Consider the following 25586-nt stretch of genomic DNA (forward strand, 5'->3'; position numbering starts at 1 on the left):
CATATGGAATAACCTTTTACTGGGCCCCCGATGAGGTCAGCTCATCAACAGTCTCCTCTCAAACCGAACAGATCGCTGGTTGATTTCTCGTGGAATAAGTGGGACCCAAACAATCCCAGCAAAAGGTTATCGCATCGATAGTCGAACACTACAAAGCCATAATCCATAAATCAAAACTAGCAGCATATAGATATTTTTATGATATCCAAGAGGGTTTTTTTCCAGCAACTGATGCTAGAAAAATACAGCAACATATATTTTTGCAGTTGATAATCTCAAAACCATGCAAAACCGAGACGATGATCAAATAACCTGTGCAACAAAATTGATATATTTATAGCAACTACGTACTTCAAACGACAAAGTAATAAAAGAGTGAGAACAACATAGACCCCAACTAAATAGCCTGCAAGAAATAGAAAGCACATCAAAAGACCATCTAACATATGTTGTTTTGACCTTTAAGGTTATAGTAAATTAAAATGAAACCTATCACCCTTGAAAAAGTTTTGACAGTAGAAGGCAAGCAGAGCAAGCTGAAGAGAATCAAAAAGACATTGACCAGATGAGCTCTTAATCATTTAAAACAAGGTTTTAGAGCTTCCAAGTCTGTACAGTTAAAACAACAACTAAAACAGTAAAACTTTTTTGATAAAATTTAAATAGAAATTCAACAAATATTATGTGAACTGCAGTATGAAGCAAATTAAAGAAACAATGATGTACATCAGAGAGAGAGAGAGAGAGAGAGAGATAGTTCAGCAGCATAATATCAGGAGCACTTCGTCTTTAGATCAACGTCATTGGAAATTATTCAGCTTCACAGGGAATGCAACAGGTGGTTTTCTCAAAATACTCCAAAGCCATTATGATGGTCTACTCAGATGAATGCCCTCCCCCACCGCCGTTTCCTGGCAGGCCTCTGTTGATTAACTTCATCTGTTACAGCTGCAACCTCCAACTGTGAATTCAGAGTCTTCTCAGGTCCTCGCTTCAGAGCAATCGGTTCTTTGAACCGTTCCCGATGCTTTTCCATCTTTGCTAGTGTCTCAAGTATGCGATTGCTGTCATATCCCACAAATATCTTATTATCTGGTGTAGATTCTTTTGCTTGTGTTTTTCTCTTCTACATTAGCTCTCCGGCTTGCTGTAACTGTAGGGAATGCTACTTTTTTCTCACGATTCCAATCTTTAGTCGTTGACACCACATGTTGATCATCAGAATCTTCTATCACCTGACCCTCTTCAATCTCATCATCATCATGACCTTGTGAAATAGGATGTTTGCCTTCACATTTCTTAACAAAGTGATCATCTGAATGTTCTTCTGACTTTAACTCTTTCACTCTCTTCTTCAAGTTGGTTGGGTGATTATGAGTTCTCTCAGATTTTGGAATATGGAGAGGAACCTCCAACATGCGAACAACTTCAACATACCTGGAAGTCTCGAGTTCTTTATCCACTGTATAAGCTACATCTCTATGCCTTTCGTGTGTAACTGTAACTCCATTGCCTCTTTTGTGGAACTGCAAAAAATAATATGGTAATGAGGAATACAAAATGCCAAGAATGTATGAATGTAGATAAACTGCCACAGCCTTCTCATGGTTAAAATTTTCCACATTGCATGTAACAGAATAGTACACAAATAAATCGGTTGCCCAGCAATTATATTATAAACATACCGAACAATGATCAGACCATTCTACAAAAACAGATACCCAAGCACAAACCACACGATCAACCATTAACAGTAGTTCAATATTTAGAACAATCATGAACAACATATGCACAGCAAATGCAAAATAAGGGTGAAGAGGTAAGGGCCAAAAGCAAAGGCCGAGTTCAAGCACCGACTAGTTACAAATTTCTTTAAGCACCATATCAGCAAGAGATGAAAAGAGAGCTAGAACTTGAAAAAATAAGCTATCACATGATACTCTGCATCAGCAGTGGAGAGAATGGCAATGTCTGATTCCTTGCTCATCTCAGAGATGACAAAATCTCTGATAAAGAACACAATCATTGGTAAAGCATTCACCTAATATATAGTGTTACCTGGACACTCGCGTCTGCCTCCAAAAATGCATGCCATATATGTATCAAATACTGGGATACTCATGAAGTTCTACGGTTAGCACTTTCAAAGATTGTGGAGAGTTGAACTCTTCCGACAATCAATATGACCCGCCATGTTCATGTTAGAAGTGTGTATTCATTCTTTTTACTAGTTCGTCAAGGATGTCGCACTTGTTATGACACCCATATCAGCAGAGATGAAAGAAAGCTAGAACTCTTTGAAAATAAGCTATCACATGATACTCTGCATCAGCAATGGAGAGAATGGCAATGTCTGATTCCTTGCTCATCTCAGAGATGACAAAATCTCTGATAAAGAACACAATCTTTGGTAAAGCATTCACCTAATATATAGTGTAAACTGGACACTCGCATCTACCTCCAAAAATACGTGCCGGATATGTATCAAATACTTGGATACTCATAAAGTTCTATGGTTAGCACTTTCAAAGATTGTGGAGAGTTGGAACTCTTCCAACAATCAAATTGACCCTCCATGTTCAAGTTAGAAGTGTGTATTCATTCTTTTTACTAGTTGGTCAAGGATGTACATAATGTGACAACCTTGCAAATCCTCATATTCTTGAGTTAATTGAGAAATTTGAATGAGAAAGACCTTAACAAACAAATCTTCTTATTATTTAAACAAATGATATTAAAGGCTTATATTATTTAATTAAAATTATAATTTATCCTACGTATCCCCATATCCCCTTTTCTCCCTCTTGCTGAGTCAGACACTTGGAACATGTCTGAAACTGATTCTTGATCCTTGTATCCATATCCATGCAACACCGCTAATCTGTGCTAGCAAATGCCATGAGCACCAACGCAAAGGCAATAGAGAAAATATGGAGTGAGGCCACATCCTAAAGGTATCCAACCTGTAAACGCTGCCCAACAAGCCTTGATCTCATAACTTAACCAAGAAAATAACCAACCTGAGTTTTTCAAGTCTAAAGTCTTATGATTCACCAGGAAAGAAGATCGAATAAAGTGTGGACATGCCCACATAGATGAAGCATATTATAAAGACACTCAAGTAATTCATAAGCACAAATGAGGAGAATAGCCTGTAATATCCAAAATGCAGCAGTGTTTCCTCTAAGCGACAGCATATATGTGTAAAGATATGACTGCTGGTGGAAATATCATCAGCATATATTAAGGCATAAATCTGAAAAAAAAAAAAAAAAACTCAAAAGGGATTTGAATGCCAGTAACAGATGGTCAAATGGGTAAACTGAAATTAAGTTCAATCAACAACAGTAAAAATTCTACTAAATATGCACAGTTAAGAGATACAACGCACCCATGTAAGGAACAAGATAAATAGGCAAGAAAATTCACAAATATGCAAGTGAACTAATTTATAAGAGGCCTTCTCTACTTCCAGCAGGTAAAAGAATTGGGTATAGCACCTAGCAAGATAAAGGAAGTACAAGCTCCATGGTTTAATAGAAATAATCAGACAGTTCAACCTACTAAGCAGACTAGCTATTGCATAATACTAGGTAATCTGCAGACATCACTCAACTGAGGTCAGATGGATAGGTTTATCAACATGACCGTTCAAAATTTAGTAATGTGCATCTGACATGATGGCTCTATTCAAAGATCGACTCATAATTAAAGTGCCAACAACCTAGAAATCATATATCATGCTGTAGGAGTGGCTATATATTCAAAAAAAACAAAACAAAACAAAACAAAAAGGTCAAACCAGGATCATCCATGGAACATAATATGCACTCACATCAGAAACAGAAGCTTAACAAAATCATTAAGAACAGCAGACATGAGCATCACGATTAAGACGATGGGCGTGACATCACAGCAGGGCACAACAATGTAGTAAAGATCAAAAATATGAACGTAAGAAGAAAGCCTGTAAAAAGCGAGTATAACGGCCACAAGAGGCCAGTGAATGGGCAAAACAATTCTCAGAATGTATATATATAGTTCAATGCTGCTAGAAAAGAATGAGCTGGCAGGTTGCATTGATGAAATCCATGTGGTGGAGAAATAGCTCACAAGATACAACTATAATAAGTTATAGTATCATGAGTGCTTATTCTAATCCATGAAACAACCACATATAACGAGCATATATTACAATTATAGATCCACTATCTCTAGCATTGCCATCAAACTCAGTATAAAACATCAAGAGTACACCTTCTAGATTTTAGAAGCACATGGTACTGTTAGTTTACATAGAGAAGGCGATGAGAACCTTGTATACTATATAAACGAAAGTAGTAGAGTATACGGACAGTTATGTCAAAATATTCCAATAGTCGATCATAATGATCTTCTGTTGTTAACCTAGATTGTTGACTATATAAACAGCACCCCAGACAATGGAAGAAGAAACATCAAAGACAATAGGAGACAAGTTGACAAAACAGGTCAACACCCACTATGATGTGAGGGCATTGGTAGTAGAGAAAGAAAATACTACACTTTCTTTTCATGAGATGACAGTGTCAATCAAGATTATTATTGACCTACATCGATACAGTCAATGTATGTAGATTGGTCCACAAACAGCAGTGTATCTTAGATAGCTAACACACTGAAATTGAACTGATCCCAAATGAATACACATATCAACTTCCTAGAGTTGTAGGTTAACATGTATATGAGATAACTTTTGTATCTCCACTTTAAACTGCAAATATTGTTTAGAAATATTCCTCTAATAATGTCTGAATCTTAAGATGTTCTATGGTTTATTCAAGTTTTGTCTTGAAAAATCAACTTAGTTAATTTTGCCCTTATCTGTATGATTCAATATCATATTCTTTCATGCTAGATTATCATTAAAGACCAATCACAAGGTATTCGATTCTATTTATATCTGGGAAAAAAACAATTCCTACAGCTAATTGTCATGTATCTATCAATGCATGTGGGTGTCTAACTGTCTATAACACATGCATTATGGCATGGCATGCCATATTGTCTCAGGCGATGAGTATCTTGAGATACTTGCAATCTCAAACTGAAATGGACAATAGTTCAAGCATCATTATCAGCAAAATAATACTTTCCATCAAGGATTCAGGTCCCAGCAGGTTGTCCTGCGGGACACCGGGATGGGGTACCTCCCATATGGCGAGACAGGGCCGTCCGGCCCAAGGAATGCCGTATCGGGCCGAACCGCCCGATATGGGGCGTACCGAACTGGACTTGCGGCCAGCTGATCTGGTTCGGTCATTTTCTCCGAAAAATAGCTCTGAACCGCACTGAACCGGGTGGTTCGGTACGATTCGGCGCCATACCGTCCAAAATCGAGTGGTATGGATCGGTACGATTCGGTTCAGCGTTGAACTGAACTATACCGACATCCTTCACATGGGGGGAGTGGGGGGGGGTGTGAAGGGGGGGTGGGGTGGGGCCTGGGCTATCTTTTAGTGACAGCCCAGGTGGGTTGTCTGAGAGACTCGAGAGCTTTCTCAGAGAACTCTTGAGCTCGCCTGAAGACTCCCACGAGATGCCGAAAAAATTAGAAAAGAGAAAAAAATTCCATCAATTACAACACTGGTTCGAGGAGATGCTGATTTTTGGTCGAAAGTAAGATAATATATTATTCTTTTAGTAAATATTTTATTTTTTATATTTTTGTTGTTTAAAAAAGGATAAGAACGAAGAAGTATGAAAATAAGAGAAAATCATACCAAAATTTTATAATTTTGGTATGATTTGATCATATGTGATAGATCTTTAGAAGATCTACATGATGATACTAAAATCATTGATTTTCATTAATTATATATTTTTTAAATGTTTATATATATTTATTCATAAAAAATTATTAAAAAATATTCAAAAAAATAAAAAATTAGAGTTTCAGAATCATGTTTAGAATGATTCAAGCTACTTAAATCTAACCTCAATTTTTTTTAAAATTTTTAAAATTAAAAAATACTTTTATAATTATTTAAATAAAAAATGTTATCAAATAAAAAATATGTAAAAATAGTGTTATATTTTAGTTAATTCAAAAATATTATTTGAAGCATATAACATATTGTTTTGAATTTATAAGTTTTAAAATTATTATTAAAATTTTTTTGAATTTATATATAATATTTTTTTAATAATTATTAAACTACTGTATTTTGTTATCTTGCAGATATTTGTAAGAAAAAAAATTCAGCGTGTGACATTCATTGACTTTAATTAATTATATATATTTTTAATATATATTTATTTATAAAAAATTATTAAAAAAAATTAAAAAAAAATAAAAAATCAGAGTTTCGGAATCATGTTTAGAATGATTCAAGCTATTTGAATCTAACCTCGAATTTTTTTAAAATTTTTTAAATTAAAAAATATTTTTATAATTATTTAAATAATAAAAATATTATCAAATAAAAAATATGTAAAATTAGTATTATATTACAGTTAATTCAAAAATATTATTTGAAGTATATAATATATTTTTTTAAATTTATGAGTTTTAAAATTATTATTGAAATTTTTTTGAATTTATATAATATTTTTTTAATAATTATTAAACTATCGTATTTTGTTATACTTACAGAAATGAGTAAGAAAAGATTCAGAGCGTGACATTGGTTGGGATCATAGCGAGATGCTCTTGGCTCGGCATCAGTGGAGATGCAAATGATGCAACACAGAGTTCAAGAGAGGAGGGGTGACTAGGTTGAAGCAGCACCTGACTGGTGGTTATCATGATGTGTCCATGTGTCGGAAATGCCCACAGGAGGTCCGATAGTTGATGAAAAAGCACTTCGCTGATTCGAAAACAGCGAAGGAAAGGACAAAGCAGAAAAAGACGAAAGTGGACCGTCGAACTGCAAAGCCACCTTATCAGTCTAGAGAGTCAGAAGAAGCTTTCGCTTCAGATAATAAGGAGGCACAGATTGAGGCTGCCATTCAGATGAGCTTGGTTGATCAGTACCGACGTGAGGAGATGGCTAGGTATAGAAAACGATTTGGACCATCATGTTACAAATCGGAGTTTGGATCAGCAATCAGTGAGGGAGAATTCGAGTTCAGAAGGACTACCTTAGTCAGAGAGCTCGATGGTAGAGAGAGCAGACACAGCATATCATCTTTGTTGGGAGCTTTTGACAGTAGGAGGAGATCCTCCAGAGATATTCCAGCAGAAGCCACTATCCATGATTTGGATCCACATACTTTTTCCAGCAAGGATTCAAAGCAGCAAAGGATTGACACTATGGTGAAAAAGAATAAGAAGAAGGATATGTGGCGAGCTATTAGATCATGGTTTCATTTCAACCATATTTCAGCAAATGCAGCAGGCAATCCTTACTATCGATCTGTCATTTCAGCCATAGAGGCTGCCGGTCATGGTGTAGATCAGTCAGGACCTAAGGACATTTATGGTCAGCTTCTTGACAGTAACAGGGAGGATCTGCAGAGATGGATTGCTTCTTACAAGAATAAATGACCTACATACGGACTGACAGTGATGTGTGATGATTGGATCGGTCCTACTAGATGGAGCATCATTAATTTTTTGACATACTATGATAGAAAATTATTTTTTCACAAATCAATTGATGCTTCAGATAAGATGCACAATGCCACATATATCCTTGGTCTAATGGATGAGGTGATTGATTCAGTGGGTGAGCAGTATGTCGTGCAAGTCAGCACAGATAATGGACTACAATATAAGGCTGCCGGAGAGTTACTGATGGAGCAGCGACCATAGATATACTGGACTCCATGTGCTACACATTGTATTGATCTTATATTGATGGATATTGGAAAGATTCGTAGGGTGCAGCAGGTAGTGGAGATTGTTCAGACTATTACTAGATTAATCTACAATTACACAGATTCTTTCATTGATGCGGACGTATACTGGGGGAGAGATCTTAAGACCGGATATCATACGATTTGCTACCAACTATATAGCACTTGATAGTCTTCTTCAGAAGAAAGCAGCCTTACGTCAAATGTTTGTCAGTGCCGAGTGGCAGGAGAGCAAATATGCGAGGGCCAGCATTGATGAAAGTCATGTGGAGAACTTGGTGACGAGTCAGTCATTCTGACAGCAGGCTGAGAAGGTAGTGAAGGCTATTAAGCTATTATATTAGGTGCTTTGCGTCGTGGATAGTGAAAGATATCCTCAGATAGGTTTCTTATATTACATGATGGAAAGGACAAAGAAATAGATCAGTGAGAATGATCTGAAGCATGCTCAAGAATTCATTAACATCATTGAGCATCATTGGGACTATCAGATGGACAGAGATTTGCATCTAGTCGGTAAGCACAGATTCAAGAATATTTTAAAATATTTTTTTCTTATACTTGTAAAAATGTACTTAATCAATTATGAAATTTATCTGCAGCTTATTATTTGAATCCGAGATTCTAGTATACCATTTCTGAGATAGATATGGATAATGAGCTTCTTACTGCTCTTCGTAATGTGATATATAAGATGGTGTCCGATCCAGAAATCGCATCGTTGTGTCGGCAAGAGGTATGCTAGTTTAAAACAGATATAATTATTCAACTGAATTCGATCTATACTCAACAATATATTTATAAATTTAATAAATATATTTTTTATCGATGAAATAGTTTCGAGAGGGATCAGACAGCTTTGGAGTCCCATCAGCTATCGTAAGCAAAAAGCAGATGAATCCAGGTAAATTACATATCAATAATTTGTAGCATAGATTGATATGTAATTTTGCTTAATAATATCATAAAATTTGATATATAATTTTGCTTTTACAGCTAAATAATGAATTTATTTTGAAATATCCGCAGAATATTTGAGAGGTGTGGCTGTCCACATTCTTTTCCAGACGATCTCTGCTAGTGGCTGTGAGCGTAATTGATCGACTTTTGTCCTTATCCACAACAAACAGAGAAATCATCTGACATAAAAATACCTCAATGATCTTGTATATGTTCACTATAATATGAGATTGAGGCTAAAACATATTCAGGAAGAAGTACAACTGAAGTACACTGATCGGACATTAGATGATTATGCTGACGAGGACGACAATCTGATCATCGGATGGCTTGCAGGTCAGCAGCAAGAGCCAGATATTGATGAGCCGGGGTCCCCTCTATGACCAGCCAGTGTGGTAGCTAGAGAGATCAGAATAGATCCAGAGCAATGGACAGAAAAAAATATTTCACATAAGGTTCCAACTGATCAGTCACAGCCTGAGGGGACACAAGGGACTCATTCATCACATGACTCGATGTTCGATACATCCTCACAGAGGTTTGAGCGATAGATGTTTAGACGAGGTCGGCAGTCAGCAAGAAAACATCCATCCTCCCAACCACAGAAAACTCAGTCACAGAAGGGCATAAGGAGGAAAAAGAAAAGACAGTTGTACGTGCACTACTTTCGAGAGTACAGGAGCTATCTAGCTCAGATTCAAAGATCAGAGAGAGTGATGATGATACTGATAGTAGTAATCATGGATCTGATGATCAGGAAGGAACTGAAGGATAGGAGACCACTGCTTATGAGACATAGCCGCAGGGTGATATTTGATTCATTGGTGAGTCTCAGTTTACATATGCCACACAAGATAGGGACCATGATGGACGAGTCGGTAGAGATTGTGGGGAGCCGATTTTATATAGACGATGGGCTTCTAGAGATCGTCCAACACACGATGCAGCTGCAGACGATCTTGCACATGGAGTAGGATCCATGGATATATCTGGATCATCCTCGCATTATGGATTTTATTATCCACAGCCACCTTATGATCCATATGGATATGATGCATCCGAGACATCGTCTTCTAGTGATTACAACCATATGCAGCCTGGAGCATCTTACGGATCAGATTTTACTACCGACATATTCGGATGGGCTCCTCCACAGCCATACCATCATCCCAATGATACTTCTCAAAGCAAGAGTTTGAGTAAGAGATCTAAAATGTCTTACAATCTAGAGAGGATGCCTTATGGGATGAATATTTAGAAGTACAGTACATCTTGGTTAGAGAGTTGGACTGATGTTCTTCCAGATTATGCTAATAATCCAGATATCTACAAACGTCACAAACACTAGACGAGATATTAAATGCAGAGTAGATCTTGAGGTTAGTATATCATTTTTTGTACTTTGTACTTTAAAAGTTTAGATATATTTTAATACATATTTATATATTTTTTTTTAAATTTTATGATGATATAGTTGTAATATAATGTAAATAAATATATATTTAAAATTTTGGATCAAGAGTCCCTGTACCGCTACCGAACGCAAAAATTAAACCCAAATATGTCAATATATAAAAATCACCAAAGAATAATCAATAATGCATAAACCTTTCATAAGAGGTATTCAAATAGACAGCTGAATTGCATATGTGAGTGCAAAAAACATGCATCAAATACAGACATACTAAGAGAATACAAAATTTCTATATTTATTCACAGAAAAATGGCAGACAGATCAAGAATAATTCATGCATAAAATTTTAGGTATGGGGAAAAATGGCATCCATGAATTATTACACAAAAATCCCTGTAGAAGGAAAAAGATTAAGGACTTACGGAGGAAGAAAATGTAAAGCTTGAACAATCAAATAGCAGAATGAGAACAATTAAAGGCCAGTCATAAATATCAAAGTCAAAGAAATCATCATTTGCAATTAAGGATCTCACTTGAGCATAGAAGTATAGAACCATAGACACAGCCTCCCTCTAGGCATGCAAACATATTTTTCCTCTACACATACCATTCTAACATCTATAACAACAGCATAGAGCAGAAGTATCTCTAAAAACCTGATTAGGACAGACCACCTATTTTATTGTCTCAAACAAAGTGGCAAAAAAGAACATTATTGGAGAAGGAAGATGTAAATGCAAGATTCCCACAAAAGGTCCAGCATACTTCCAAACAACCCAGAAAACCTACTTTCCACAACCCATATCTGCCAACAGTTACAGATACAACAAATAATCCAGCCCATTTTTGAGATCCAATTATTTTCCCACTTCAAATATTCCTATAATGTTAACGAATGCAACTTGCTGTATTTATGGACACTGAAAGTGCACGGAAATATGAAGTGACAGCACAAGTGGTCAGCAGCAGAAAGTATTAGTTTATTCATATGTCATAACTCTGACATTCATCATTCTAGAAAATATCATCATCAAGTAGTATGCAAAAGTTGTGGCAGTCAGGCTGATAGTGCATGGATGAACAGCATGTAGGCTTGATTGCAAAAAGAAATGTATTTTAAACAAAACCATATTCAGACCAGCAACAAGACAACATTCATAACGCTGCTAGGATGTTATGCAGAACATCACCAATGCACAAATTGGCATAAACATATACTCAAAAGTGCAGAAAGGTTGAAAACAATCGTGTCTAAATCCTAATAAAACAAGAAAACTAAGCAGTAAGACAACAACAAGCAAGGCTGGCATAATTTTCAACTACACCTGTTGTCTTAGGATAACCTAGACCAAGACCACTCAGATTGTGAAGGAATTGTAAGTGGATTAGGCATATGCCAAGCAAGGGAAAAAGAAACCTAAACCTAAAAACAAAATCCATTTCTTACATTATAAGAAAGTCAGAACAAGTATCAGCTCAAAAGGAAGTCAGGCCATCAACATGTTTGGAAATGTAAAAAGAAAAAGAATGGCTTATCCGAAGAATATTTAAATATTATGTAAGAAAGCCTGAGAAAGAATATGAGGTAGTGGAAGAAAAACATAGCTGTTTGCTCTATTTGAATTCAGTAACTTAAATATAATATAAGAAAGCCACAAATTTCCCAGACATTACAAAAGAATCGAACAGTTCGCATCTTAAATGTATCAAGCAAATACCTGAAATAACTTCAGGAAAGCAACTGACAGAAATTCTGGCATCCTTCTACAAGTTCCAGAAATTGTGCACAGAGCTAAAGCAGCACCCTCAATTGCCTTAGATTGAAAACATTTGAGATAAGTGCAGCCCAAGCATGACAAGCAGAAAGCTTTACAGGTCATAAAATAAACTGTATATAAATGATTGAACCACAAAAAAGATACAATGGGTGTCGCATTCTTTTTCCACGTAGAAAAGGAGAAAAAAATGACAAGCCACCCCAAGTTAAAAAGACATGCTTATTCAACATAAGCTTGACACAGGTACAGCTGTACAAGGGAGTAGACTTGGTTTCCCCAAATTTTATTTTTACCTTTCTTTCCAAACCATTCAAATGCATGTTGAAAGCATCTCTGCACACTAAAGTTGCCAGCTCATGCCTTTGCTGATCAAAATTGTGCAGAACAAATTTATTATGTTCCCTAGCATCAGAAGCAGCATTTCTTTCATTAATTATTTCCTTTTCAGCATTACCCAATCGGCGGTCATCAGAAAATTTTCTACCACCAACTAAATGCTGATTAACAAGACTCTTCTCATGTCTTGGACTCCCTTCACAGAGAAAAGATTCCTTTCGAGAAAGCAAGTATGGCTCTTGATGCCGAAAAGAGACTTTGTCATCAACATGAGGTCTTGGCTTAGCAAGCCAACCATATCTTTTCTCCGGAACAATGTCATCAACGTATGTACCTCTTTCTTCAGTAATGGATTCATCATAATCAAATTTGTTTCCATTTTCATCAGATAAATGATGACAATCCTTGCTGCTTGGAAGAAAATGCCATTCATATTTCTTATACATGGATGGTATCTCTCTAATAGCAAAATGTTTTCTGTAATCCACGAATTTTTCATGCAACCTCCATGACACAGGTAAGTAATTTCTTGCTGGACTGGAATCATGCCAACCTCTTTCATCCTCAACATGGTGTTCATATGTTTGAGAATCAAGCAGCCTACCATCAATATGTCTCAACCTTTTGGCATCATATTCCATATACTTATTAGATCCATACAAGTCAAAACATGAACTTTCGTCAAATTTGTCTCTTCTTTCAGGGGTTCTTTGTCCTCTGCCACTGCAGGATGCAGGTCTACAGAACCTGTGATCAAAGATTTCCTCTTTCCTATTGCATTTGGGTACATACATTTTATGCATTTCTTGTACATGTTTTTGTCTATATCTGTGTTCAGTCATATTATCATAATTTACACTATCAGTCCAGATGATATGCTCATTCTCCCTTTCCTTTTTGTGCCCCATGCTTGAATCCTTTCCCAAGAAAAAGGAACCATATTCTGAAATTGATTTGTCAAAATGCTCACAATCAACAACTCCTTCCCCTCGATCATCGTGACACCATTCATGTGAGTAGTACTCACGGTGTTTTATGGAATAATCCCTTCCAGCAGCTCTTTTCTCAAGTAAATAGTCTCTCTCATCCTGGTTCCTCCAGAGATGTGCATCATGATCTCCCTTCTTGTGATAAGCTTTAGTAGAAGACTCTTCACTAGCATGCTTTTCAGCATACTTTCTACTCTTGTAACTTGTTGGCATTTTTGTTTGTTTATTAGAAGACAAATGTCCTCCCACACCAGTAAAGTGATGGCACTTCCTTTCCCTTGTGCCACTCACTTTGAAATGATCCACATCATTCTGGCACTTCCTGGAAGACTGTATAAAAGCTTGTTCATCTTCTGCAGGTATATTCAATTCAGCGATGATACTGTGTCCATGTGTATTCCAACCTTTGTAACCTGCTGGAGAGAAGGGATGGTCGTAAGTGTTGCCTTTAATATCTTCTAGCTCTGTTTTAGTTGCATTGATTCTGGAATCATTTGAAAGATAACAATCAGATAAAACTGACTCTTGCAGTCCAGTTACTGCATCCAAAGATGGCTTTCCAGTAGCATCATGAGTTTTCTCCAAACAGCCATCATCCTTGGATGGTTCATAATGATTATCAATATCAGATGAACTGAAACCATGCATAACTTGAAAACCAGAAGCAAATTCAGCTTCCATTGGCAAGGTATCAACTCTCAAAGAATGCTCTCTATCACCCTTAGAGTACTCCAGTTTGGCTTTAACCTCTTCAGCAGGTCCCCTTAAATTAGTTTCTGCCACCCCAGGATAGCAATGCATGAGAGGATTGGTGGTTTTCCAACATCTTTGATCATCATGGTCCAGAGACAACATTCTGCACATAGGAACTAGCAGATAAGAACCAGAGCTATTGCATTAAAAAACATGACAAGTAGAGGTTAAACATATAGATGTAAATGTGCACTGATAGACATGCCAAAAAACACTAATAAATAGTACATACACAGCTTGACATGAATGCACCGTGCCAGCAACTACAATGCTATTAAAGTTGCACATTTCATCTCCCATATAAAAGGAACCGTTATTACAACAAAATAAAGTTGGATAACAAGGATCACTGCTTATCAGGAAAATAATAAGCTCAAGAGAATCAAAAAACTTGAAAACTTGGCTGCATGGAGGACAACATAATGATCAATCCACGGAAATCTTAGTCCACAAGCATCCAAAATCCCAACCAAAAACATAAGCAGGCAAAAGAGAAAATATTGCTGTCACAATAGTCACTGTCAATTAGCCATACCCTGTTCCCAAAAAATGAGTCCAATGCACCAGCACCAACTGCTTAAAAATAGCTTACAGGTTTCTGCACATATAATATGCAATAAGATAATCTACAACAGTGGAATGAGGGGCTTTATTAGGAAGGCATCTTCACTTTTTTGATATTCAATGAAAATATTCCATAAATCACCTTATTGCAGCACAGAAACCAGTTTAAAACTGCAGATATTCAGATGACTGGATAGGTACCATTCTCCAAAGACCAATATCAGTAGAGCAGATTTTAGCCTCTCTTGCATCTCTTGTCAGAGTCTTCTCCAGACGAGGAGATTGGGTGAAGAAAGCGCCTAACAGCTAGGGAGTTCTAATTTCGAACAGATTAAAGCAACTGTTTTCTCCTGTTGATTTCTCAGAGGGGGAGGAGGAGGAAGAGGAAGAAGAAGAAGATGATGATGATGATGAGGAGGAGGAGGAGGAGGAGGAGGAAGGAGGAAGAAAGAATTTGTAGGTTTTTACACCTTTCACATTGCTATCTAGATACTCATCCATCACACAACCAATAATCTCATGTGCCTTTTGATAAAAGCCTTTTGTTAGTTGCCATGCTCATCCATAGAATGTCCCAAGATCTTTTTTGAGTTTTTCTCAAGTATACAAATACGAATTAAAAGGCAAACATTAAATAAAGAAAAAAGACTGGAGTGGCATGCTCCTGACAACAAAAGTATGGAATCAAGATTTTTGAAAAACACGAATTTTATAGCAGCCTGTTCATTTTGTTCTAAATGCGCCATTATAAAAACCACTTTAAAGATGAAGACTGCGTTACACAACTCTTTTAACATGAGCAACCTTCCAATGCTAGCCCCATATGCAGACCTCAAACATAAATCAGCACCAGTTCTTGCATAATTCTTCTTAAGTTTTCTAAATGAGGAATTATGATTTTCAAGGAACAATCTCAGAAACCTGCATAAAAACCACAAAGAATGTGATATTTATTTGTAATTTTTTTCATTAACTTTAAACCACTAGAATTTTGGAAATTTATTACAATAGAAAAACAACCATCAAGCCTTGTCCCAACTGGTTGGGTTGGCTTGCATATCAAGGGTTTATATGGACCTGTACACTCTATAATTTCTACAAGAATTTCTTTATTTATAGGTCAATTAAGTCACTTTTGGCATACAACAATAGATGAGTCACAAACTTACACGGATTCTTCTTTATATGAATTGTTAAGAACCATACCAACATATACCTTATCCTGACTAATGATATAAACTTAAATTATAAATATGTACGCGTATCACATCCAAATAGACATAGTTGTGCCAAAGAACCTGTTTTTGCAGTTTCAGAGAATCCGACTTAGGGCCCAATAGATCAAAAAGCATGTGAATGTTCAGCTCTATGGGTTCAGCAGATTAAATATCTCATTCCATCCTCTTCAGCTCATGAATATCCATCTTAACCACTTTTCCTACTGTCTTCTGGCCAGTACCCATGCAGCGAGTGAAACACAAGAATCACAGGGGTAAACAAGTCATGGGTTAACCATTACTACTATTACTATTTATGAAGAATAACAATAGAAAAGAATATTTTAGTTGCCTATGATTCTCTCAGAAGTAAAAGCAAGTTATATTGGACTTCATTAATAACATTATCAAAACTGAACTGGTGCAAAGATAAAGAAGCAACCAAAAACTGCTAAATTCCTTACCCTTCATTTGGCTCGTTCTGACATTCTAACATTGAGCAATCTACATGTCCTTGTTCTGCAAGTTCAAGTTCTCCCACACGGAATGGACACATCCTTCATACAATCATCCGTAGCAATCTAAAATGTTCAAGCCATCAGCAATGTTAAAAAGAATAAGGAAATTATGCAATACATTTTTTTTAGAAAAAAAAAGATCAAAATAACACACCTGTATCACTACATCAGAATCACTGTATCTCAGTCGCCTTATGTATAGTGATGGTGTGCGTTCACCAACACCACTTTCAACCTGAATTGCTCTACCCTTTGGCTGGACATAAATTTATTATATTACAAGTTTAGAACTATATATGATATAGGTGGTAATAATACTTACAACTGAACAGAATTTCAAATGGCAATTAGATGAAATGGATGCAAATAATGTTTTTCCAACATACCATCTGAAGCACCATTAACCTCTCCTCAACATTTCCCATATCTAAGAAACACTGTTCTTTATGTCCCCACTGATAAGCTTTACTCAACATGGCTTTAGGTGATCCCAGCTCAGAGTCAACCTATTTGAAGCTTTATTCATGAAAATCTTGCTCACAGGCTACTAATATAACTAAGCTCATGACTTCCTATGGAGACTAATTTTATTCACCTGATTCAGCCCTGATAATTTGTAATTAAGGGCAAACACTTGCTGCCTAAACTGACCCTGAAAAATTCGAATTAAAGGCATTATAAAGTTTAAGGCACTATATACTGAAAGAATGTCCCATAATGTTATCAACAAGGACCAAGTTTTGACGGTAGCTTTCCCAGCTATCCTCATCCAGGCCGAAGTTAAAGTAGTCTGTTATATCCACTTGTGGTTGCCTCCAGGGCTTCTGCTCAAATGCTTCAATACTTATATCAAAAATGGTCCTGCAGGAAGCCACATGGTGGTCATCAAAAGAATACACAACAGCAATAAAGTCTAATGGAAAAGAAATGATAGACAACCAAATAAACAGCAGATCTGACACCTCCATTCTGGGGATTAGACAGAATGGGGATCTGACAACCAAATAAAACCAAGACAAGTTTTTCTATGATGGATTCCTCTAAGAAACTTGTTTCAGAAAGACAATACTTACTATGGTCAGAACAAACTTATTTCGAGGCAAAGTGAAACTATATCCATTTTGAGCTGATGCAGGAATCCTCAAATTGCAGGTTGCAGTAACCTCTGAAGATAGCATCACTGGCTGATCCCGATCGCCTCTTCCAGGCACTGAAGTTTTTCCATTATATGGGAATCCTCCTGGATTAGATCCTACATACTATACAAAATCAATGATGAGAGGGTCAAACTTTAGAAGATTTCCAAGAATTATTGATTAACATACTATGATAGCAATTCTTGAAAATATACAAAAATAAAAGAAAATTGAGCATACTTTGATGTATTGGAGTTAACAATGTCATATAAAATTTAGAAAAGCAAGTAATTAGAAAATGAAACTAACAGATAAAAATTATTTCCCATAAATGAGACAACAAATGGTACTTAATGAAAGTTTAAGGGATTAAAAATAAACCAATAACCCCACAAAAAGAGCTTCAATGTCACAAAAATTTGGTTAGGAGAAAAGGAAAGAAAAAACTTCTTATGCTATATTTGGTTTGCAGAATATGGCTCAAATGAGATGAAAATTCCAACTTTAGCCTCGTTCTGATGTTCGGCTTGCCAACAATTAATGAAATTAAATTTCCTTTGGATTACCATTCCTTAAATAAAGAACTTGTTAATCCATTCTTAAATGGGAGGAATGGTCATTCATATTGCTGTGGGAAAGAAAAGTTTCAATTTGCAGCATTTACTAGATAATTTGGAAATAGATGATTAATGATATCTCTGGTATGAATCAGTTAGTGGAATTTAAAATATTAAATGAGAATGGATGATTTGATTAATATTTTTAATGTAAAATATTATTAGACTTTACCTACTCCTTAGTCAAGGATATACAAAAAGATAACACTGATTCCATTTTAGAATCTACCTAGCAAATCAGACATGTGAATGAAACTATCATTCATTTCACATGCATTCCTTCATTCACATTCAACTTTAGTTCTTATCCATTCCTTTTTATCCTTGCAGATCAAACTTACCGTTAGATGCATCGAATGAACAATTTCATGCTAAGCTAGCAGAAAACAGTAATTATAATAAAGGTCCATAGGACAGGCCTAAAATAAAATTACCGAATGATGCAGTTTGCGTTTTTCACATCATAGTATATTAGCTTATCCTACTTCTGTATCAAATTAATATTAAGCTTTGAATCTGTCACACATTTTAAATCACACAAAGGGTGCACAGTATGAGTCACTAATACAGTTCAATTTATTGCATATATGGATATACGGTCATGGATATCACTTGAATTTAGATTATTATCCTTGCAAAAGTTGAGGAAGAATTTAAGCATGGGTCATTACTTCTAAGAGGGTACTGATTCAACTTTCATTCTATTATATGACCCGAAACATAGTTTGTCTCAATGTTTTTTATATTTAATGATCTCTTTCTGAGGAGGGACATCTGTTTAGGGCCTGAGACATGCATAGTCCACGAAGTTCTGTTTATAATGTGATAGTCAGAAAATTAAAAAAAAAAAAAAGATGATGATGATGATGAGGAAAGTATTGTGAGGGTAGACATGTTTGGAGGCTTTATTTAGGAAAGGGTGGCAAAGGAGAACCACAATTTACCTATCTAACCTGAAATTTCAGGTTTTAAGTCCAGCATTGAACCCAAAAGCTCATAAAATCTTGTTTCAAGTATGGGAGGACCCAAACCTAATAGCCTCACATACGTGCATGTCTATTAGCTCACTAGCTTATGAGCTTCACATACGTGTATGTCTATGAGCTCACTAGCTTATGTGCCTATATTTTTTTATGAATACTAGACCTAAATCTCATAGCAAAAATCTAGTAACTGGAGTTCTCCACCCTCAACCCCTCCCCTCCAAATCACACACACCCAAAAATCTAATAACTGCCTATATTTTTTTATGTATGGATGGATGGATAGATGTATGTATGTGTGTGTGTGTGTGCGCGCTAATTTGTATTGATGTATGCATATAATGAATAGGGAGTTAAATGCATGCTTTCTAATTTGAAAAAAAAATGATAACAGATGGTAAAATTGTGTTAGAAACAAAAACTTTCATATAAAAGTGCGAAAACTAGACACGTGATGACAATGGTATCATAAATTGGTGGTATGAAGTGTTAAGGAGTGTCATGAAGCGTCTGACACATCAAAAATCCCAAAATTTTGGGTGTCCAAGTAACACCATCATCCACCCCTCAAAAGCCCTCAGGCCCTTTCGACTTTCGTCCACCATCCCACCCATCCTATAGCCACCCACATCCAATTCAAAATTTGATCATTATTGAATTCATTTGAGTATTGACCTCCCAAATTGCATTCAAAATTTAGATTTGGATCTAGGTTCAAATCATGTAGGAAGAAATTTACAGTCATTGATATTCACATGGTCCATAAGAGCAGCCCGATGCACAAGGCTGCCACCATTGCAAGGTTAGGGGAAAGCCGGACATACGTAGCTTTGCCCCAACATGCAGAGAGGCTATTTTCGTATTTCGACCGTGTGACCTCTAGGTTACATGGAAAAATCTTACCATTACGCCAAGGCTCATCCTCTATTTGTATTTTCCATAGTTTTTTGAATTAAGTTTTAAAAGGTGGAACTTTAGCGCGAATGTATGGCTTAAGAGGGAATGTAAAGTTGAGAATTTGGTGAATCGATGATTTAGACATAAACCTTTAAGTTCCCATGTGTTTCCTCCAATTTAGAATAAATGGACGAATTGTTGGTGCCATAAGGTTGGTTTATCATAGGCAATTTTTTAAATAGAAATTTAGAAGAAAAAGAATGATACCATCTTGTTTCAATTTCTCGCATAATCTTTCATGATTTTGGATAATTCAAAATAATCAAAATGGAATGCAATGGAAACCTTCTATGCACTTCATTCTATGGGTTTCTCCACTCTGCGGGAATCCTACTTGCATGAGTGGTGTGAACATGATTGTTTGCAGGGTGCAACATTCAATAGTATCTATCTTGAGGAAGTTTTTAACCATTGACAACATAGCTGAAGGGACAAAGACAAAGGGGTCAATGAGTCTTGTTTTAGTAGTGGACAAGAAATAGGTACCATACATGTTCTTTTGCTCTAGAAATTTTCTTCGTACATTTGATATCAACAAGGGCTTCTAAAGGAAAATCCCATTGCAGTGATAACCACTCAAAGAGTTGAATAGTTAGCTCACAACTTTTATGACTGCTTATGTGGACAAGACGCTCTACTACTCATAAGTAATATTCTAAAAAAAACCCAGCTCAACCACCCACCCTTGTTGGAGTCTACATCATGGATCAATGGCTCAATGATAGTCAACATCATAAATTAATAAAATAAGTACTTAAAATAGTACAAGATTTTAAAAACATAAAAAGATATGAAAAATATGGAAAATAAGTATAATAACATTTTTATTAAATATGTAGCATCTATCTTATAAAAATGATAGAATCTCAACTCTTTTTTTTCAAAAAAGAGGCATCTCCTACCACAAAGACCCTATAAATAAATAAGTTCAGATGGCAATGGCTATAAATGACAACAAATGGAGTTGGGGAGTTGGGATGGCAGGTCTTTACTAGCACTAATACTGAACCCTAATCCCAAAGAGTGAAGTAGCAAACAAGAAATTTTTCTTTTTTATTTTTCCCAGCAAATCTAAAGTGCTTGATACAGATGTTTGAAATCAAGTTGACCTATGCAAGTCATGCAGTTGGCCTAACCAGTCACTAAGTGGCATGAATTTGTGGTCTTTTCATGTTTAGGATTGATGAAAACCAAAAGGCTTTCAACTCTCGAGTTGGATAGGTTGATCGGATCAACCCATCTAGATCTTAACCCTCTGTTTGGTATGAAGGATAGATAGAAGAGGAAAGATATATGAGGGAGAGGATAGATGAAAGAAAGAATGGATAGAACAAGGATAGATGAGAGAAAGGATAGATGGATAAAAAATAAGAGTGAGGCACCAAAATCGCCCAATAGCATAAAATACAGTACTAGCCATGGCTTAGCGGCCTTCCCCTCCCTTAGCTTCGTTCCATGCGTTAGCACTCCACAAAGGGGCGAGCAAAATGGGAGCAACCTAAATCATGAAAATAGGATTATGAGAGACCAATACAAGTATCATGCTGCTAAGCGAAGTGGTGGAATGCTGCATCCTAGATGGCAAAAGTTTAGTAGCCGAAAGCATCACTAGCTTAACCCTCTGTTTAGTATTAAGGATAGATTGAAGGAAGGACGGATGGATGAGGGAGAGGATAGATAGATCTTTCATCCATCTTTTCGTATATTTGGTCAAAGAAGGATGAACAAATGGAAATGATTTTCTCCTTTATTTAGTATAGAAAAAATGAAAGAAATGATGGATGATATTTATATGACATTTTTACTAGATTATCTTTTGATAAAAATATCACTATTATCAATTTATAATACTTATTTATACTAAAAAAGTAAACAATTTATAAACTGATAATCATTATAATCTATAATTATATAAAAAATTATATAAATATTTAACTTTAATTTAAGAAATAATTTTATAAATTAATTATTAATGAATCAATTATATATTTAATTAGATAACATAACTAATTAATTTATAATTTAATTTAAATAGTTAATTAGCATTATACAAATAGTTAACTAAAAATAGTAAATAAAAATAAAGACATAAAAGATAATTCTAATTATTTAATTATAATTAACATAATTGCATACTAAAATTAAAATAATTAGTAATAAAATTTAATAATATATGATTAATAGTATATATAAAAATATATATCAATAATATGAATAAAAAAGTGAAGAAATATTATAATTTTGTCAAAAAAATTAATGAAGGATAATTTTGTTCATGCAAAAATCCATCCATCAATGCTTCATCCATCCTTCTTTGAATCCTTCTGATTTGAAAGGATGTAAATTGGTAGGCAAGAATGGATAGACAATCCTTTCTTTTTCATCCATCATTCCTACAATTTTTTGAATCAAACAATGGATGGAGGCCATCCATCCTTCCAACTTCATCCATCCACCCTCTCATGGCCCCAACCAAACACAAGATAAGCTCTGACCTGAGTAGCACAGGCACATAGAATCCCTTGTTGTAAAGTTATTTTGTGTTGATGCCACTCCAATCTTAATGAAACGTGAAAGGATGGATGAAAATAATTTTCTTCTCTATATAGTATAAGAAGAATGAAAAAGGATGAATAATATTTATATTATATATTTATTAAACTATCATTTGGTAAAAATATTATTATCATCAATTTATAATACTTATTTATACTAAAAAAATAAGGTACTATATAAACTTATAATCTTTATAATTCATAATTATTTAAAATATTTAATAAATATTTAATTTTTATTTTAATTAAATTTTATAAATTAATTATATATAAATTAGATTTATTTATATATTTATTATATAAATAACTGATTAATTTATAATTTAATTAAAATATTTAATTAATTTTATATAAATTTTTAGTAAATATAAATAGAATAAATACAAGATAATTCTAATTATTTATTTATAATTATAAAAATTATATAATAAAATAATTAATAATAAAATTTAATATATATGATTGATAGTATAGCTAAAATAAAAATATATATAAATAAAATGAATAAAAAGTAAAGAAATGTTATAGTTTTGTCAAAAAATTAATGAGGAGTAATTTTATCAATATAGAAACCCACCTCTTACATGCTCGATCCATCCTTTTTTGCATCCTTCTATTTGGGAGGATGCAAATTAATAGGCTAGGGTAGATGGGCAATCCCTCTTTTTTCATCCATCTTTTGTAAGATTTTTTAAGCCAAATAGTGGATAAAAGCCACCCATTCTCCCAAACTGTTGAATTTGTCGCAACAAGTTTAAGATGAACATTAATACAAGCATGCTTTGGGTCTTTGAAAGCTTCTTTGTTGCAACTTGTAGCCCCGGTTAGTTCATTCTCTTTTTTCTTCTTCTTCGGTTGCCTACTTATTAGCAGCTTTCTTTTCTGTTCCCCTTTTCTTACAAGAAAAAAATAAATATATAGTTTAGTACGTTTTTTATCCTTACCAACTCGTTCTGACATCTTTCTTGTTAGACTTGCATTTTGACCAATCTATGACATAACAATGGGAGGAAAAAACAAAGAAAGCATAATACCTACGAAACAGCATTAATAGATAAAAATCAAACATGCATTTAAATAGCAATAGTAAGAATCAAGCACATACCCAACCATGGCAGCTCAACTTTGCTGTATTCCCTCTTTCAGTGCTAACCTGCACCATCCCATCAGTAGGCGACCACAACTGGTTTTCCCACTTCAGATTTTTCTGTGGACAATCAGTCCCATAAGGATTCACCAAATCCTCATCCTCTTCCCCTCCCTCATCCTCTCCCACCACCAAGCCTCCATTCCCAAGATTTACTCTTTGTGAAGGTGGCATCTTCAAACAGTCATCCTCGTTCAAAAGTATACGAAGATCACCTTCGCTGTCGCTGCTGTTGCCGCTCTCCTCCATTCCAAAAGCCAGACTTTCCATCCCCCGGTTGGAAGCCACCGGTCTCGCATTGCCTTCAGCAATTAGATCATCCGAGTTGTGCTCCTCATTGATCGAATCGAATCCCCCACACTTCGAGCTGCTCATAGTTCTCTCAGCCGAACGGGAGTATTGATTTTCTTGGACACAGGAGATGCCCGCATTGACACGATCCTCAAGGTCGCCATAGAGATCGCGGAAATCGTCCATATCTTCATCCATCTTTGGCTCCCCGATCGAACGAAGAAGAGAGAGACCGAAGGGAACAAAGAATGTGGGAACCCTAACCCCAGTCAAGATGAAATGAAACGGCAGAGAACGAGAGCTGGAGCTCGGGTGGCTAGGAATCTGTTACCTTTGGATCGGGGAGCCAAGACTGGATTCGAGGATTCAGGAAGCTCCATCGGCCGCTCAAGAACCCAAATTCTAGCTCGCCCCTCGTTCAGACGACGAGAGAAGGGAATACTCGTCGGAAATTTGGAGCTGGTATCTTTCGGAGCGGTACCAGGTGGGCGGTGCATCCCTGGACATGTGCCGTTATATAGGGCTCAGAGTTCTTCCGGCGATGACAGAATGACCATTTTACCCTTGCCTGCTTGGCATGATGGTGTTTTTTTTCTTTTTTTTTTTTTTTTTAATTGTTTAGATTGTTGGGGACGATAAAATGAAAATAATTATGAAATTTTCTACCATAAAAATAATTACAATATTGAACATAGCTCCGAATACAGTTCTAGACCCTTCATGAATTTAACATAAAAGTTGTCCACTTTATTTAAGCAATCATGTGTAAATTTCAAATCCACAACTCAATTTTTTAAGCTTGGTATTTTGATTGCTCAATTAGTTATTTCTTCCGGTGCATCACAGATTCTTTACTGATTTTTCTTTTCCAATCCATCTACATGCATACATCGTAGAATCAAATTTTTCATTCTCAAAAACTATAAAGAATTATATAATATTATCAATCGTTCACCAGTTTGAAATAGTATTATCCATTTTATTCTTTTAATTCCTTAGAGTGAACCACATTCGTTAAATATTACCACAATCCAATATATAGTTATTGATAGTAATATGTTAGTCTCTATAGCAGGGTAGAGTTTTTAGAATCTGGATATTAGTGTGGAGAAAGCAAGCATAAAATTATTGGAAGAAAGTTTCTAAGTTTTTTTTATTTTAAAGAAAAAAAAGGAAGCTAGGTCGCTCAAATTTTATTTATGGCAAAGTCATACACGATTTGAGACACGTAGATAAAAAGAGAACTGAAAATAAAATGTAGATTTTAAATTGGCTTAAACTCTCCATAATTATATTCTTCAACTCTAAGGGTCGACAAGGCATGTGAATCTCTATACATCAGATAATTATGAAAGGATTTTTTTTTAATTTTTTTTTAAACTTTTGAAAAATCTAAAAGATGATTTTGATTACATAAAATTGATCAATTATTTAATAATATCAAATGTTTTGTAGCTATTAAAAATATTAAACCATATTAGCTAAGAAAGATTCTTCCATTTCTTTCCCTGCAACAAGTCCAACTACTTGCT

General features: G+C 35.3%; 1 protein-coding gene and 1 pseudogene across 1 annotated transcript; one reads left to right on the forward strand and one right to left on the reverse strand.

Annotated features, from left to right (window-relative positions):
- Window positions 1-688: 688 nt before the first annotated feature.
- On the reverse strand, window positions 689-24381 carry LOC140853651 (uncharacterized; the record flags this gene model as incomplete). The annotated part of the gene is given in 11 exon segments (XM_073248300.1): window positions 689-1118; window positions 1120-1526; window positions 12285-14172; window positions 16315-16389; window positions 16391-16431; window positions 16523-16624; window positions 16755-16874; window positions 16964-17087; window positions 17089-17229; window positions 17458-17627; window positions 23722-24381. Coding segments are annotated over 11 exon segments (3966 nt in total), but the record flags the coding sequence as incomplete, so codon positions are not given.
- Window positions 2335-10159, forward strand: LOC114914776 (uncharacterized; annotated as a pseudogene).
- Window positions 24382-25586: the final 1205 nt, after the last annotated feature.

This window comes from Elaeis guineensis, chromosome 14 (genome assembly GCF_000442705.2).
Source record: "Elaeis guineensis isolate ETL-2024a chromosome 14, EG11, whole genome shotgun sequence".
NCBI classification, from domain to species: Eukaryota; Viridiplantae; Streptophyta; class Magnoliopsida; order Arecales; family Arecaceae; genus Elaeis; species Elaeis guineensis.